At 44.2% G+C, this 16,586-nt stretch overlaps 1 protein-coding gene across 1 annotated transcript in view; it reads left to right on the top strand.

The window, feature by feature from the left end:
* The window catches only part of NCKAP1L (NCK associated protein 1 like), a 1,588,380-nt gene that overhangs the window by 407,675 nt on the left and 1,164,119 nt on the right, over positions 1-16,586 (top strand). Inside the window, exon 15 of the mRNA XM_078688681.1 lies at positions 7,002-7,060. Within this exon, the coding sequence (XP_078544807.1) occupies positions 7,002-7,060 (59 nt within the window). The remainder of the gene's footprint in view (positions 1-7,001; positions 7,061-16,586) is intronic.

Below are 16,586 nucleotides of genomic sequence, written 5' to 3'. Positions count from 1 at the left end.
TTATGTCTGAATTGTACTGTAATAACTTTGCCCAGGTACGGTGTGGCTACATGGAGAATTAACCAAATACATTCATATCCAGCGGGGTGTACAACAAGGGTGTGTCCTTGCACGCATGCTCCTCACCCTTTACATAAATGATGTGGTTAATATTTTGATGAACTGCAGAAGTAACTCCCCTGCTCAGAACAGCAATAAGGTACAGATTTTCTTATTTGCAGATGACTCCCTTCTCATTTCTAAGACACCGATGGGGCTTCAGCTCCTTATCGACAAATTTACAGACTTCTGTGTGTCAAGGGACTTGGGGCTCAATGTTAATAAGACCAAATACATGGTGTTTGGGAAAGGAGTGGTTAAAAATGCCATTATACATGTTGGTGGAGAAGCACTAGAGAGGATGAGGAGCTTCAATTACATAGGCGTCAAAGTAAAGGAGAACCTAAAGTGGAAAGATCCACTAAGCAAAAGCACGCTACTAGTCGAGCACAGAACACATACTATTAATAGGTTGCATAGGCAAAAAAGCTCTTGTGCGGTCTCACCGGTCCTGGAAGTATATTGTGGCAAGGCACAAGGGGCCGCTCTTTACGGAGCTGAAACTTAGGGTTGTACTGATGTCTATTTACTCACTGTCACAGAAAATAGTTTTGTCAGATGGCTGGTTTCTGTTCCTAATAGTATACTGTTAACCTCCCCTATTTTTTTTATTTAGGATTAAAAAGAATTGCAGATCTGGCCACTCTAAGACTACTTGTTTATTGGGTTTGTTTATGGGTTACACCTGATAAGGGAGTTCAGCGACTGCCTTGCCGACCTGCTTTCCACTAGAGGTGCTAAGTCAGTACCCTGTGTTAAATTTGTTTTGTACCGGCTAAGCAAACTGTGCCTGCAAAGGGTATGGGCCAATCCGGAAAAAATGTGCAAAGCTGATCTTAACATTTTAAAATCCAGTTACTGGATTCATATCCAACATGGCTATATCAATAACCAGTCAACTAGCACATTGACAAATAGATTTCTAGACATTAAACCATTCTCCCGTTTTGATGAATTTTTAGATTTTGACTCTTCCCCTTTAGCAAAAAGTCTTTATATTCGCTTTCAATTTGGTACTTTAACTCTGAGGTCCTTCACTAATAAATGAAACAAGACTTCGTTTCTAGTATTTGTCCAGCGTGTGGCTTGGAAAACGAGGATGAGACACACATACTATTCTTCTGTCCTGGTTATCTTGGCCCATGCCGGAAATTTATTATTCCTCTATGTCATAACCTGGAGGTGACCAGACCTTTAGTGGGTTTTAGAATTTTAAAGAGTGATACTATTCATGCAACTGTTACTGCATCAAATGTTTACAGGCGGTCTGGTACAAATGTGGTAGATTGCAGACTGCCAGTGATTAAGATATTTTGTAACTACTACCTAACTTTAACGTCTATTTTATAGCAACAAAAAAACAACAACAAAAACCAATTTGATTGACTTTCTATGCTGTCAATTGCTTGCTTTGCACATAGCCTTTGTTCGACTCTTGCACTTTGCTCTGTATATAAGGAATGATTGCAGGGACGATTTCCCAATAGCACTTGCTTCTTTTACTATAAGCCTGAACTGTGCGAATATTAAAAAATGTATTCTGATGTATTTATTGTATTACTTTGCCTATGTACACTTTGATGGTACTTGGTTACCTATTTAAGTATTTTACTACTACTACTACTACTACTAATACTACTACCACTACTACTACTACTACTACTACTACTACTACTACTACTACTACCACAATAGCCTTAAGGTAATGGCAGCTGTCAATTGTCGTCACTTTTCCAATTATGAAGTACTAAAACACTTACCACTTTGGTTTGGATCTATATATCTTCATTATGCTTTCATAAACCTACAATGCTATGTCATTAGCTTTTGCTGGCACCCACAGTTCAGGAGGAGTAGTAAGAGCGTTGAATCATGTTAATCTTAATGCCCGCAGACAAGGCACATTTGTCCATCGCACGATCCTATGGCAACCCAGTCTTGCTCTTTCTCTCTCATCATATATTGTCAAAAGAAATCTGATTTCAATAAGATACTTGAGCCTAACTTAGAGACAATAACTTAAAATCCACAAAGAAGTAAATGCCAGAATTACGGCAGCCATCCTGTAGTGCTGCTTTGTGCCAATTCTGCTCTTGATTTTCCCACCAACAGCAGGTTTACATCACTCACAGTTAACCAGCATAAGTTACCTTACCGCTAACCCCCAAATCATGCCCACGATCCGTTACAGATCTAAAGCAGAGCAATAGTTCTACTTTCCACATTAAAATAACTAAGGCTATATTTCTACAATTACAACAATTTGAGAAACAACATCTGAAGTTGTGCCAGGAGTGCATTTTCAAAAATAGCAAATTAAAGGCTTACATGTATGATGAGTTTCTTTTTTTTTTTTAAAATTTTTTTATTAATCATCATCATCAGACATAGGACATTATCATTATCCAATTATAATCTCCAATTCATATATCACAATCTTATATACATGGGAAGAGGAATGCATATATAAAAAATTATACAATATAACTCCTCGTATTGAAACACCATACGAATTATACTATCCAATCACATTTGTACAACAAGAAAGCGCAAAGGAAGAGAAAAGAGTAGAAGAGAGACAAGAGAAGAGAAGAGCTGGGGATACTTTATAGATTTCTAGCTATTTTCTAGCCTTTGTTTCCATTCGGTTATGGGGGCCCATATTCTTTTACCCAGTTGTTTTATCGTTCGGCCTTTTTTATCATACATTGCTTTTTCCAATACATATATAGCTAGCAACCGTGATAGCCATTGTTGGAATGTTGGCGGGTTTGGATCTTTCCACATTGTTGCGATACATAACCGACTTAGGGTCATTGCTAGATATACAAATTCTGAATGAGATATTTCTACATCGTCCCTGGTGACCCCTAGAACCATTACTTCATTCGTTATACTGATATTAATCCCTAATTCTCTATCGAGAAATTTCTCTATTGAGCTTTTAAATGGACCCAGGGCTGGACAGGCCGCAAACATGTGTATGGTGTCTGCCTGTGTTGCTTGGCATCTGGGGCAGACAACCCCCGTTGTTCCGCCCCATTGAGCAATTCTGTATGGTGTGTAATAAAGCTCGAATAAGGTCTTATATTGCTGAGCTTGTAGATTAGTCACTCTTAATACTGAGTTTGACAACTGGAATGATTTTACAACCTCATTGCCAGATAGGTTAAGCTTAGCATTCCATTTTTGTGCAGCCCTTCCACAGTCATCCTCCTTGAGCTGAATCAGTTCCCCATAGATCTGGGATATCGAACAACCCTTCTGATCTGTTAAAAATTCCATAATTTCCTCTCTCTTATAGTTGGTTTCCCCTCCCTGTTTTTTTGCCAACACTGACCTTATTTGTAAGTATTTAAAAAAATCTCTACAATCTAAATTGTATAACTGCTGTAAATGCTCAAATGTCATAAGGCCTGTCGTGTCTATGAGGTCCCCAATAGTTTTCACTCCCAATATATCCCATCTTTTCATTACATAGTCGTGGAATATTACCGGTAAAAGTTGATTCTTATACAGAGGTGTGTAAAAATTCATTCTCCCCATTTTTATTTTCTTCCTGAGGGCAGACCAGATTGAAACTACTGGTCCGAGAGTCTTAAACTTAACTTTTTTATAGTAGCTGGCTTCATTAAAAGTAAGAAGCCACTTGCTGGATCTCTTGATTAATAACTCATATGTGTCGGGGACGCTTTCCCCCTCTCTCCACTGGTCCTCCATATTCCCGCCTACTAGCCCTCTAATATATTCTAAAACAGTTGCCCAATAGTAGGTCTTGAAATCGGGAGCTGCTAAACCTCCTCTTTCCCTTGGCAGAGATAAGAATTTTAGTGCTCGTCATGTCCTTCCCTTGGCCCAGATAAAACGATTTGTAACTCCCTCTATTTCCCCAAGCCATTTATTATTAAATTTCAGTGGGATAGTTCGAAACAGGTATAGTACTTTAGGCAAGAATGTCATTTTTATTAAATTGCACCGCCCTATTATTGTTAAATGTAGATTATTTAATCTATCTAGATCCTTCTTGGTCTTTTTAATTAGCGGTCCCAGGTTCATTTCAACTATCTTAGAAAGATCTGAGGTTATTGTTACCCCTAAATACACTGCAGAATCCGTTACTCTTTGATCTATCATCGTTATCTTTTTATTACTTACAATTTGCGTTTTGCTCTGATTTAATTTATAACCCGACATTGCCCCAAATAGATTAGCTTCTCTTTCTATTTCCAAGAGTGCCCTAACCGGATCCGCAGAGGTTATAGCAAAATCGTCGGCATAGCCTAGGATTTTTGTTTCAAATCCATTCAGCACAATTGGTATAATATTCTTATTTAGCTCTATCTTTCTAATAAAGGCATCTATATAGAAGGCGAAGAGCAGCGGAGAGCAGGGGCATCCTTGCCTAGTTCCTCGTCCGATTTTTATAATCCCACTCTGTTCTCCCATTATCCTGAGTCTTATCGTCGGGTTCACATATAAGACGCTTAGAGCCTTAATGCAAACATCACCGATATTTGCTTTTGCTAATGCCGCCCATAGGAAGCCCCACGAGACCCTATCAAATGCTTTCTCAGCATCTAATAATATTAAAGCCATAGGGTCTCGTGAGGCAGCCGTCCCATCAAACATGGTGCACACTCTTCTGATGTGATCTGCCGTGCCCCTGCCCGGGATGAACCTATGTTGCCTAGGGGATATAATTTTGCCGATGATTGAGCTTACTCTATTGGCTAGGATCTTAGAAAAAATCTTTGTATCGCTGTTCATCAAGCTTATGGGTCTGTAAGACCCGGGGTCTGTTGGAGGTTTATTCTTTTTCAGAAATACCACCATAGTGGCCTCGCCCCAAGACTCTGGAGGTGTTGCTCCTTTCTGTGTTGACACCATAAGCTGATAGATATCCTCTGCAAGATTTGGTAGGAAAATTTTATAAAATTCCAGCGGAATAAGATCGGGCCCACAGCTTTTCCAGCAGGTAGATCTTTAATTGCTGCTTGTATTTCCTCCATCGTAAAATCCGATTCCACCCCTGCTTTATCTACTGCTGTAAACTTCTCGACTTGTGCACTTTCTAAGTATCTTTCAATCTCCCCTATATCGGCGTTGTTATCGGCATTATATAGGTTCTGATAATAATCTTGGAAGATTGAACAGATCCCCCTTGGTGTTGTAGCTGAGAGCCCTGCCTCGGAGACAATTTGTGAAATCTCCCCTTTAGTGGCCGCCTGGCGCGTTCTGATAGCTAATATACGGCCAATCTGCTCGCTGAACTCATATTGGTCCTGCTTCCATGCTGTATGATGAGTTTCTATTGTATTTGGTCAGACTTTACCTGGTTATCGGACTTCAACACAAGGGTCACTTAATTCCCATACAGACCTAGGTACACTGAGGTAATGACTTCTATGGCAAACTAAAGCTCCATTTACCAAAATAGCAACTTCTCTAAAAGGTAAACAACCATGCAAAACATACCCACTCATACCGCATTCAATTGTAATGACAAATTAATACAGTAGCAATTATCTAATTTTCTGACTGTTTCATTGACACAATACAATTTATGATAATTTAATGAAAGTCTTGATGTAGCTATTAGGCATCATTCAAACAATTAAAAAAAAGTCTTCTTGAGGACGTATCTAAAAAGCAAGATGGCAGGATCTGTCATGATGCTATAGTCAGCCTTTTGCCCACTGAAGTCCCGGAGAGACAAGTATAGAAAGAGATGAGAGACGGTAAACAACTGCTGGAAGGCACAGGAAAACGACTTAAGATAGGGTGAGGGTGAACAGCTAGGAAGTGTATCAGTGAGGAGAGAGTTTGTGCTGAGATCAAGGGAGTCGGAATTGGGTCTCAAAACTTGAGTAACTGGACGAAATACCAGAGAGGATGCACGGGAGTTAGAGGTACAGAAGGAGATTCAGGCAAATAACCTTGCTAACAAATGCATTAACCTGCATAGTCTAACAATGCAAAGAGTTGGAGGGAGATTGAGATGGAGAGCTGACAGTTATGCCTCCATCTTTTTCTACTTTTTCTTAAATGTGCAGAGCTTGTCACTGAACAGAGACATTGGGCCTCATTTATGAGGCCGTGCGTCACTTTTAGTCCGCCGTGCGTCACTTTTTGTGACGCACCAGCAGCGTACAAAAATGTGCCTTGTTGCACCATATTTATAAAGTGACGCATCTAGGTAGATGCGTCACTTTGTAAACCCCTGCGCCACATTATACCTGCGCCAGGTATAATGTTTGCAAGGGGGGCGTTTTGACGCAAGAAAGGGTCGTAGAAGTGACGCAGTGAAATCTATGAGATTTCACTGCACCACTTCTAGGACACAAATGCGTCAATTTCTTACGCCTGCCTCACAGCAGGCGTAAGACTGACGCAGGCCCTTTCACATGCGGCTTGCCCCATGTGAAAGGATACATTGCTGGAGTTGCGTCACTTTTGTGACACACTCCAGCAATGAGTCACTTTTGCGCCATACAGATACGTCAGAAATACTGACGTATCTGTAACTCCTTGCGCAATGATGCGTCATACTGTAAATATGACGCATCATTGGTGTTGCAAGGAGGGCGCAGTGAAAAGTGACGCATCGCTGTTTTCACGCAGCGATGCGTCACTTTTCATAAATGAGGCCCATCAGACTTTAAAAGATAAATCATGCTTTCCCCATTACTCCTGGTGCTGAAGTACAGATCACGATCAACTTTTAATAAATTCAACTTTAACCATTATGTCTAAGGGATGGGAAGACATCTACTATTTGATTCCTTAGAGCATTATTCTAAAAATGAAGCGTTTCCCATCTCAGACTTTTTTGTTGAGTGGGGCTGAAATGGACAAGAAAATGGAAGATTAATGACAATCTGTTTCTCTTTCTTTCTATGCAGTTGACAACAAAGAGAAATTTGATTTCACAGCTCTGAGGCTTGATTGGTTCAGACTCCAGGTAAGATCGCTAAAGCAAAGGGAAGTACTTCATATGACCAAAAATACAATAGTCTCATGTGTCCTCAACTAAAATGGCTCCTTTGTATGTTGATCTTCTTTACTAACCACCAAGATTGGAACACAACAAAGGTTTTCCCCCAAGAATTCTCCTGTTGGCCATCAATGTTCATGTCAATTTGACCTTAATGTGTGATCCCTGGTAGCCCAAAAGAATTGTGTTTTCTCCTAACATGTCTGTAAGGGACACCTCCCAAAGTAGCCTCCTCTTTACATCCTTACAGAATGCAAGCAATATCCTTATATTACCATATGCATTTAGCGCAGAATAATTTTAATTACTGTTGGGCATCAGTCCGCTTTATAGCCTTGGATTTATGGGCAGATCATACAAGCTGCTCCTTGTAGAATATCGGTATTGTGTTTGATTCACATAACGTCTCTTGGTAGCTTATTGTCAGCAAAAACTCCCTCAACCTCACAGGCATTAGTTAGGTCCGGAATATTCCTAAAAATGACTGTTCTTGACCTTAATGAAGCCAGGGATAACGCAATTAGTCGATCTATTGTCAGTTTTAAATGTATGTTTATTTGGCCTTGGGCCTATATTGACAAACGTCACCGTAGCTGTTTATTTAAAACAAATCAGGTAAATATAGTAGAAAATAAATATTAGCAGATAATATCATGCATTTCCATCCATAAATCCATCAAATATGTCATAAAACATAGAGTACTACTCTCATAATAAATCAACATTAAATCTGCAGATTTGTCCAAGTCTTACAGTGTAAATATTAGCATAGGTCTTATAAAATAGCACGCCTATATTTAGTGACTGGAAAAAAGCCTTTGACTATTCCGTAATGTGTAGAATTTTGTGCTTGTACTCTCAGTGTAATACACAAAGAACAAGTTACTTACCTTCAGTAACAATATATCTGGTAGAGACATATGTTAATTGTAGATTCCTTACATAAGAATTGCCCCCAGGTGTCAGTCTGGATCCAGGGATTTGTCTTTTGCAGTACCCCTACGCGTCATTACGTGGCGGTAGTCGGCTCGCGTCCGTCGTCAGTGTTGCGGGCACCAGTATGAAGTTACGGGACCTACATAGGCGCCACCCATGTGCTCTGACGTTAAGTTCTTAACATGATTTTCCACACCAGAAGTGCCGAGCCATGAAAGACACTGACCAAAACTAGGGCCCTGTAGGCCCTGTAGGGGGAGTCCCTATTCCTTTAGGGCAGTCCGAGTGGTGCGGCCGCATCTGATGATTGGAGAGATGAAGGACACTTTTGCAGGTGGTAGGGAGAGAATCCGAGGAGGTGGTCATGGGGCGTGGGGGCGCCAAAAGTGATTGTTGCACCAGGCGCCACCAGCGCTAAAGCCGGCCCTGATCCCTAGAAATCAGTTAGCAGAGTGTGGAGAATGGGTCAAGCAGTAAGGAATCTACAAATAACATATGTCTCTACCAGTTACATCGTTACCGAAGGTAAGTAACTTGTTCTCTGAGAGACTGTTACTTGAAGATTCTTTACCTTAGAATAGATATCCCAGCAATACCCTGGAGGATGGTCTGCAAATCAAGATCATACCAGGAAGTCTGGGACCCCCGAATGGGCAAAGTACCCATCCCTCCGGACTTGGTTGTGCAGGCAGTAGTGTCTGGTAAACGTGTGCAGGGATGCTCACGTTGCAGCCTGACAGATTTGGAGGACTGGGACTCCACATGCTATCGCCATAGTTGCCGCTGTTGCTCTGGTGGAGTAAGCATGCAAACCCACAGGAGGTTCCTTCTTTGCCAATGCACAGCATATTTTGATGCAGACGACAACCCATCGGGAGATTTCTGAACAGCCTGACCTTTCTTGGCATCCACATAGCAAGAGTGAAGAGTTGATCATCCACCTGGAAGTCTTTCATGCAAGCATGATAAAAAAAACAATGCACGATTTGGGTCCAGACGGTGGAGTCTCCCCTCCTCCTTGGAGGAATGCAGGGGTGGGTAAAAAGTGGGCAGAGTGATAGATTGTCCCACATGAAAGGGCGTGACGACTTTAGGAAGGATTTCATCCGGAGCACCACTTTATCCAGGTAAACAGAAAGGAAAGGGGGGCGTGGAAGATAAAGCCTGCAGCTCGCTCATTCTGCAAGCAGAGGTGATGGCATCAAGGAAGGCAGTCTTGAGAGTCACCAACTTGAGAGAGCAGTTATGAAGAGGCTCGAAGGGAGCACACATAAGAAGTAAGCACCGGATTCAGATCCCATGCGGGTATATGAAAGGAGATGGAGGGAACAGATGAGTAAGGCTCTTAAATAATCTATCAACAATAGGAGATTTGAAAAAGGGAGGAAGGAGTGCCGGGCCAAAGAAAAGTATGTCAAAAAGGACTTCAGAAAGAGGAGCAGAAAGGGGGTCAACAGCCTTTGCTGTACCCCATGCCACAAATTTGCTCCATCTACAGGCATACACCATTTTAGTGAAGGGATGCCTGGCTGCCAAGATATCATCCCAGACTTGGGGCAGAAGGCTGAAACCTGTCAACTGCCACCACTCAATGTCCACGGAAGGAGGTGGAGATTGGACAGGTTCAGCTGAAGAACGGTCCCCTGCTGCTGCGACAGAATACCAGACTCTTCATGCCCAATCCAGAGCTACAAGAATGACTTGAGCCCGGTCGTACTTGATCTTTTTGAGTACTCTGGGCAGAAGTGGTACAGGCGAAAAGGAGGCCGCAGCTCCACTCGTGCCGAAAAATGGCGCCAAGCGAACACCGCCTTGGAAACTCCAACGTGCAATACTGTGGATATTACATGCTCTCTTTGGAGGCAAACAGATCTAACTAAGGCTTTTCCCATGGGTGAAAGAGACCTTGCATCACCTCCGGATGGAGATGCCAATCGTGATTGACCAGGCACCGACCTCTGAGTTCGCCCGCTCTGGCGTTCAGAGAACCTGCCAGGTGTTGAACCACCAGTGTTATGTCCTGATGTTCCAGCAATGTCCAGAGGCAGAGAGCCTCCTGACAAAGAATCCACAACCTCACCCCGCCCTCCTTGTAGCAGTACCACATGGCAGTGGTGTTGTCAGTGAACACCTGCACCACTTTCTCCTTGAGAGAGGGAAGGAATGCCTTGAGTGCCAGTCTGATTGCCCACAGGTCCAAAAGGTTGAAATCGAGACCGGACTCTGCTGGAGACCAGAATCCTCTGATCTCTGCCAGTCTCAGATGGCCACCCCAACCCAGAAGTTACGCATCAGTCGTCACCATTAGATCTGGTTGGGGAAGGGATAAGGACCTGACTCTGACCCAATCTTGGTTTGTTAGCTACCACTGCAGTTGGTGTGTAGTTCCCTCTGAGATCTGGACGTAGTCGGAAAGATTCCTGATGCTGCGCCTGCTGGAACTACAGGTAGCACTGCAGAGCCTGCATATGCCATCTGGCATGATCCACCAACAGGATGCAAGAGGCCATGAGACCCAGCAGCCTCAGAGTCATTCTTACCGAAATCTGGGATAGAGGTTGAAACATCTGTATCATAGCCCAAATATCCTGTACTGCTGCTCAGGAGGATGGGCCCAAAACTGTACTGTGTCCAGAACCACCCGATGAAAGGGAGAGTCTGAGAGGGAGTCAGGTGTGACTTTGGTACCTTGATAGAGAACCCCAGCGAGTGCAGTAGGTCCGATGTAGTCTGGAGGTGGGAGGCGACAGTCTAGGGCAAGCCCGCCATCAACAGCTAGCCCTCAAGATTTCGGGAAGATTGGAATCCTTGAGCTGTGCAGATTAGCTGCGACCACCTCCATCACCTTTATGAACACCCAAGGGACGCTGGTAAGGCCAAATGCACAGTGAACGGAAAATGGTTGTTGTCCAGCGTTGACCAAAAGTAACGTCTGTGGGCTGGCAGGTCGGGGATATGAAAATAAGCATTTTGAAAATCCAACACCACCATCCAGTCTCCTGGGTTGATTGCAGACAGAACTTGGGCAAGGGTGAGCATTTTGAACGTGTCCTTCCCTAGAAAGAAGTTGAGGGCCCATAGGTCTAGGATAGGATGCATGCCTTTGTCCTTTTTAGGCACCAGAAGGTAGCGGTATAGCAACCACAACCTACTTTTGTCACATGGACCCTCTCTATGGCTCTCCTGGCCAAAAGAGCCAAATTTCCTTGTGGAGAAGTGCAAAATTATCCTCTGACATGCAACTGTAAGAAGGTGGCATAGAGGAAGGGGTAGTCTCAAAGGGGAGTGAGTAGGCCCTTCGGACTATTTGCAGGACCCGCCTGTCCGACATGATGGATTGCCAGCGGAGGGGGGATGGCGAATCCTGCCACCGACTGGGTGGTGATGGTTCTGGAATGTTGTACTAGGTAGGTTTGGAGGCGGTGGAAGTGGGGGAAAGGATGGACTGGCCCACCCGCTGGCTCCCTGACCCACAAGGATGCTGGATCCCACATCCACAGCCTTGCAGAGGCTGGACAGCTTGCGTGACTTGGTGGCAGGGCTGAACATGACGTGGCTGAGCGCCCCTTCTGCAGCCACGAAAGGGACAAAAAGCAGACTGAGGTGGATGGGAGGTAGCCGTGAGGAGCAAGGATCTGGCTATATCTCAAGAATCCTTGATGCGCTCGAGCGCTGAGTCTGCCTTGTCACCAAAGAGGCAAGTGCAGTTAAAGGGCATGTCCATCAAAGAAGAATGGACATCCCACGAGAAGCCAGAAATCTTCAACCAGGCATAAAGTCTCAGAGCTACAGATGTGGCGGTTGTTCTACCCAGTGAGTCAGTGGCATCCAGTCCACAGCATATGGTGAATTTGGCTGTGTCTCTTCCATCTGCAATTGCTTGAGAGAGAACGGCTGGTGCATTGTCTGAGCACTGAGGTAGCACCTATGTATCCCAGATAGTATGAGAGTAATGGCCCAAGAGGCAAGCGATATTCACCAACCGTAATGCCAATCTGGAGGAAGAAAATATCCTCTTCTCAAGATGGTCCAGCTTCTTGGATTCCCTCTTTGGAGGAGCAGAAGGGAATGTAACATTTGATGATGAGGCTTGGAAGGTGAACAACGTTTACAACGCAACTTTTACCACGCAGTGCCTTTACGACGCAACTTTTACAGCGCAAACCATTACAACGCATTGCGCTGGGGGGCGCTCTAGGGTAGGGAATAGGTTTAATTTACTATCCAACACCTTCCCTACTATCCACGGGGACTGGAGTTGGAATAGTACATTAAACTATTCACTAACCAGCGCCCAAAAGCATTATGCGTTGTAAAGGTATTCGTTGTAAATACCGCGTTGTAAAGGCATGCGATGTAAATGTATGCGTTGTAACGTCATACATCCGGCTTGGAAGACCAAGCTCTCAGGGGAGGGTAAGTGCCCAGAAGGATGTCAGTGAAGGCTTCAGAAGTGGAAGCTGCAGGCTTAAGCACCTCTGTCAGGAGGTTAGTTCTGACTGTCACCGTAGGGAGCTTGAGGCTGAGGACCTCACTGCCCTCCTCACCACCACAGCATAGGAAGTTCCCTCTTTCATAGCCATGGTAGGGGGAGAAAGCAAACCGGTGTCAGGGGAGGTGACCAGACCACTGGCATCACCCAGGTCTATTTGCCAGTCCATTTCTTCAGGCTGGTCAGTTAAAGGGTCCAGTGGCCCCTCCCAGTCTTCTTACTCACTTTCTGGACCAAAATGAATGCCTGGAATGAACACAGGGACAAAAGTCTCTTCTGATGTTGATTGACATTGGTCTGGCACCGTTGAAGTACTGGGTTTTTCGGAACCGGTAACGAACCGGTAACCCAGCGGTGCCAGGGACAACACCCTAAGACTTCGGGTCCTTCCTGTTTAGACTACAGAAACTCAGAGTCTTCTAGGTGAAGTCAAAGATCGAATTTATTGGCTGCAACCAAGTAACAGGTATCCTAGAAGCACAACACGGTGTATATTCTCAGGAGACTGCTCAAACTTACAAAGCCAGCCATCCCTTTTATACTAAATATTATGCTTCAGGCAAACATTCCATATTTTACAGTTGACCATTCACATATTTTCACTACAAAGAAAAAGCAGAGTCATGATGGCAATCCCACATTTCAGTTTGTTCAGCCCACAATCAATTATCCAGCAAGGCCCAGTATTTTCATCAGATATCGACGGACCCCCAATAAAAACGGACACCTCCTCCTCGTAAAGCAAGTCATAAAGTAGGAAACAGGGACAGGTGTGCGCAAGATTAGGCGTGGTTTGTGTGCGATGAAAGGTTTATGGCCTGTTGTGCCCTGATACTATCTCGTTCGGCCACTGGGAGAGGAACTGACCGAACAGGTTTGGCCTTGGGCAGTGGAGTCAGCTTGCCCAGGTCGCAGAGAAGTCAGGAAAGGTGTACGTGTCCTTCAGAATCGTGTTTGGCCTTAATCATTGGCCTATGTGAGGGCAACTCACAAAATGGCTGCCGTACACAAAATGGAACCTGAGGGTTCAGGACGAAAACTGCGATTTCAAGGTGAATCGTCACTCGAATATGCCGAAAATGCTTGTGCCTAGCGTACTAGCCATTCTCGGTCTTCTGATATCAAAATCGTCATGATACGATGATGTGTATAACATGGGTCCAGAATTTCGAGTACTTCAGACCCTCCTTTTGCCCTTACATAGGCAATAACCTATACTCATGCTAATCTGAGTCCAGGTCTATATTCGTAAAGTCATTGAGATGTTGCTGTAGCATCATCCTATTACTTAGCTCGTCCCTCGATATAGGCTTCCTAACACAAGATGTAGCACAGAGGCCACATATAGCAGGAGCACACTGTACGCACAGACAGAACAGGAAAAGGATGGCTAAGACCATCCCAATGACCATCAGAATTTTCCATCCCCAGCCGGATACCAGTTCCCAGAACCCTCCCATTAACGACCATCTCCTTTGTCCACATGAATAGATTCGGAAATCTTATGCAGTTTGGAGATGGCCTGGTACACTGTTGGAGCATTATCTGGAATGAAAACACAGCAACTCGATTGGATCACCCTACATACCCCACCTCGGTCTGCAAAGATGACGTCTAACGTGACCCTGTTCTGAAGGGTCATATGACGATCCGACTGGAGCTCAGCAGTCAAGTTGCTAAGGGCACCGGCCGTTTCAACTACGGTGGACTCAGCCACCCTTGTCAATTGCCTAATGTTCCTGCTGTTAACCATGGGTCCCCAGAACGGCAGAAAACCTTTTACGAAGTCTCCAAATTCTTGTCCTGCAGTGTCTTCTTCACTGAAGACACCTCTAACTATCTAATCTGCCGCAGCTGTGTAGGTGGGAGGCAACAGGAACGAAACAAAGCATGTGCCCGAAAAGTCAGGGGGCAACCATGTATAGGCTCTATCATGGCAGATGAAATAGGTACCCCTAGCTGCCAGGAACGAAGGGGAAGTCTGAGACGCAAAAACGTATGTCTCAGTACAAATACTCTTCCCTAACTGAGCTCTGGGATTCTTGCCAGTACCTTGGAGACATAAGTGGCCCTGATGGGGTACAATCCAAATCGGGGAATATCTCTTAGCTTGCTGTTTCTCACTCAGAGTAACTCCATATCCGGTCACGTTCCATCCTATATATACTAGTGTCTCATCTCTTGGGATAGTCTCATAGGAGATATCTTCCTTAATCATATCTACTATACCCTTGACTAGAGCACTATTCTTAGGATTGTCTGTCACAGAACGTAGGGGGTAGGTTTCATGTGCGTAAATGAAAATTGTTCTGTATGCCCACACAGAACCATTATGGCTGAAAGGCAGGACCAGATAAGGGATACCTTTATCCGTTGTGTGAGGCATAAGACCACACACCCAACAGTTAGTCGTGTTCATTACTAGTTGGTGTTGGTGCAAAAGCTGAACGAAGAAGTTATTAATAAACTCTAATCTCCTAGCTGATTCATGTTCAGGAAGAGGTTGAAAAGAATGTGAGGAAACAGTAGAAGGAGGAGGTATGGGCGATGAAGTGGGTGCAAATGTCACTCGAAAAGAGAGAATAGAACATATCCTATAAAAAACATCATTACACTGAACAACATAAAAATGCATAATATCAAAAAACGTTTCTTGGTCATCATTCTGCAAATTGTAGTCTTAAAGTTCATTTGTTTGGCAGGTCTCTCCATCTCGAAAAACTCCATCCTCTCTAAAATGCTGCTCGCGATGGTAGGGTGTTCTATGCTAAGGAATGCTTCTGTCAGTCCAGGGCAACTTCCTTAGACCAACCAGAACTGTCGACCTAACGTCTTCAGCTGCACCCCAAAGACTTGGGCAACCGCGACCCTACAGCTGAACCCGGATGGTGGTTCAAAAAACAAAAATAAAAAAGTTTCTCAGATGAGAGAGCTGCAGTTTCAAATTTTATTTGTCCATAGTTCTCGGCCTCAGATTATAACGTTTCTTCCCAGGGACTGTCTGGTCTTGAAACAGGAGTTCAGGCTCTGTAGTGTCCAATCGGATTGACGGCGGCACAGCTTCTTGCAAGAGATTGTCACTTTCTTTTTCAGAAATTGTTCCTTTTACACGTGCATCACTGAAAGGCAGGAATCGAGGCACAGTTTCAGTCTCTGAGTCAGCGACACCCTCCTGGACCCACCGGTCGTACGGTAGAGGCAAAGACACCCTCTTGCAGTGTACACCGTGGATCCAGTGCTTCTTCCCTTCCACTCGAACGGCTGATCTTGTTGAGAGAAGAACTAGATGAGGGCCGGACCACCGGGGCTGGTCATTCTTTGTTCGCTGGAAGTTCTTGACCAGCACCCAGGATCCAGGGTCGATGTGATGACCTGGAGCTTCAGAGACCTGAGGCAGAGGATCGTGAACCTGTTGGTGTAAAACACGCAATTTAGCTGTCAATTCATACAAATAATCAAGCAGGACAGGGTGTTCGATTTCACTGAATTTTGTCGGCCTTGGCACTCCCCATATGTTGGCCGGACGACCGAACATGATTTCGTACGGACTAAGTCCCACTTGCGAATGCACAGTCATTCTTGTTGATAGGAGTGCTAAAGGCAGAGCGTCAGGCCATTTAAGACCAGAGCTTGCTTGAATTTTGGCCAATTTTAGCTTTAACGTGCCATTGTAACATTCTACTAGTCCAGCTGATTGGGGGTGATTTGCAGCGTGGAATTTTTGTTGGATGCCTAGCCCTTCGCATACTTTCTTCATCACTCGACCCACAAATTCACTCCCATTGTCACTCCAGACCATTCTCGGCATTCCAAATCTAGGGAAAAACTCTTTCACAAGAGCTTTAGCTGTGGATAAGGCAGTGTTGTCTTTTAGGGGATATGCTTCTACCCATTTTGAAAAGGCACAAACAACAACGAGTACGTATTTCAAATTGTTGCACCTTTCCATGTGGATGAAATCTAGCTGCAAAACCTCGAACGGATACGTAGGAGGCGCAAAATGACCAGCTGGAGTTGGGGTTCCCCTACCAGGATTGTATTTCAGACAAACCATGCAATTCTTGA

Source organism: Lissotriton helveticus, chromosome 1_1 (genome assembly GCF_964261635.1).
Source record: "Lissotriton helveticus chromosome 1_1, aLisHel1.1, whole genome shotgun sequence".
NCBI classification, from domain to species: domain Eukaryota; kingdom Metazoa; phylum Chordata; class Amphibia; order Caudata; family Salamandridae; genus Lissotriton; species Lissotriton helveticus.
This window is presented reverse-complemented; position numbering and strand designations above follow the sequence as displayed.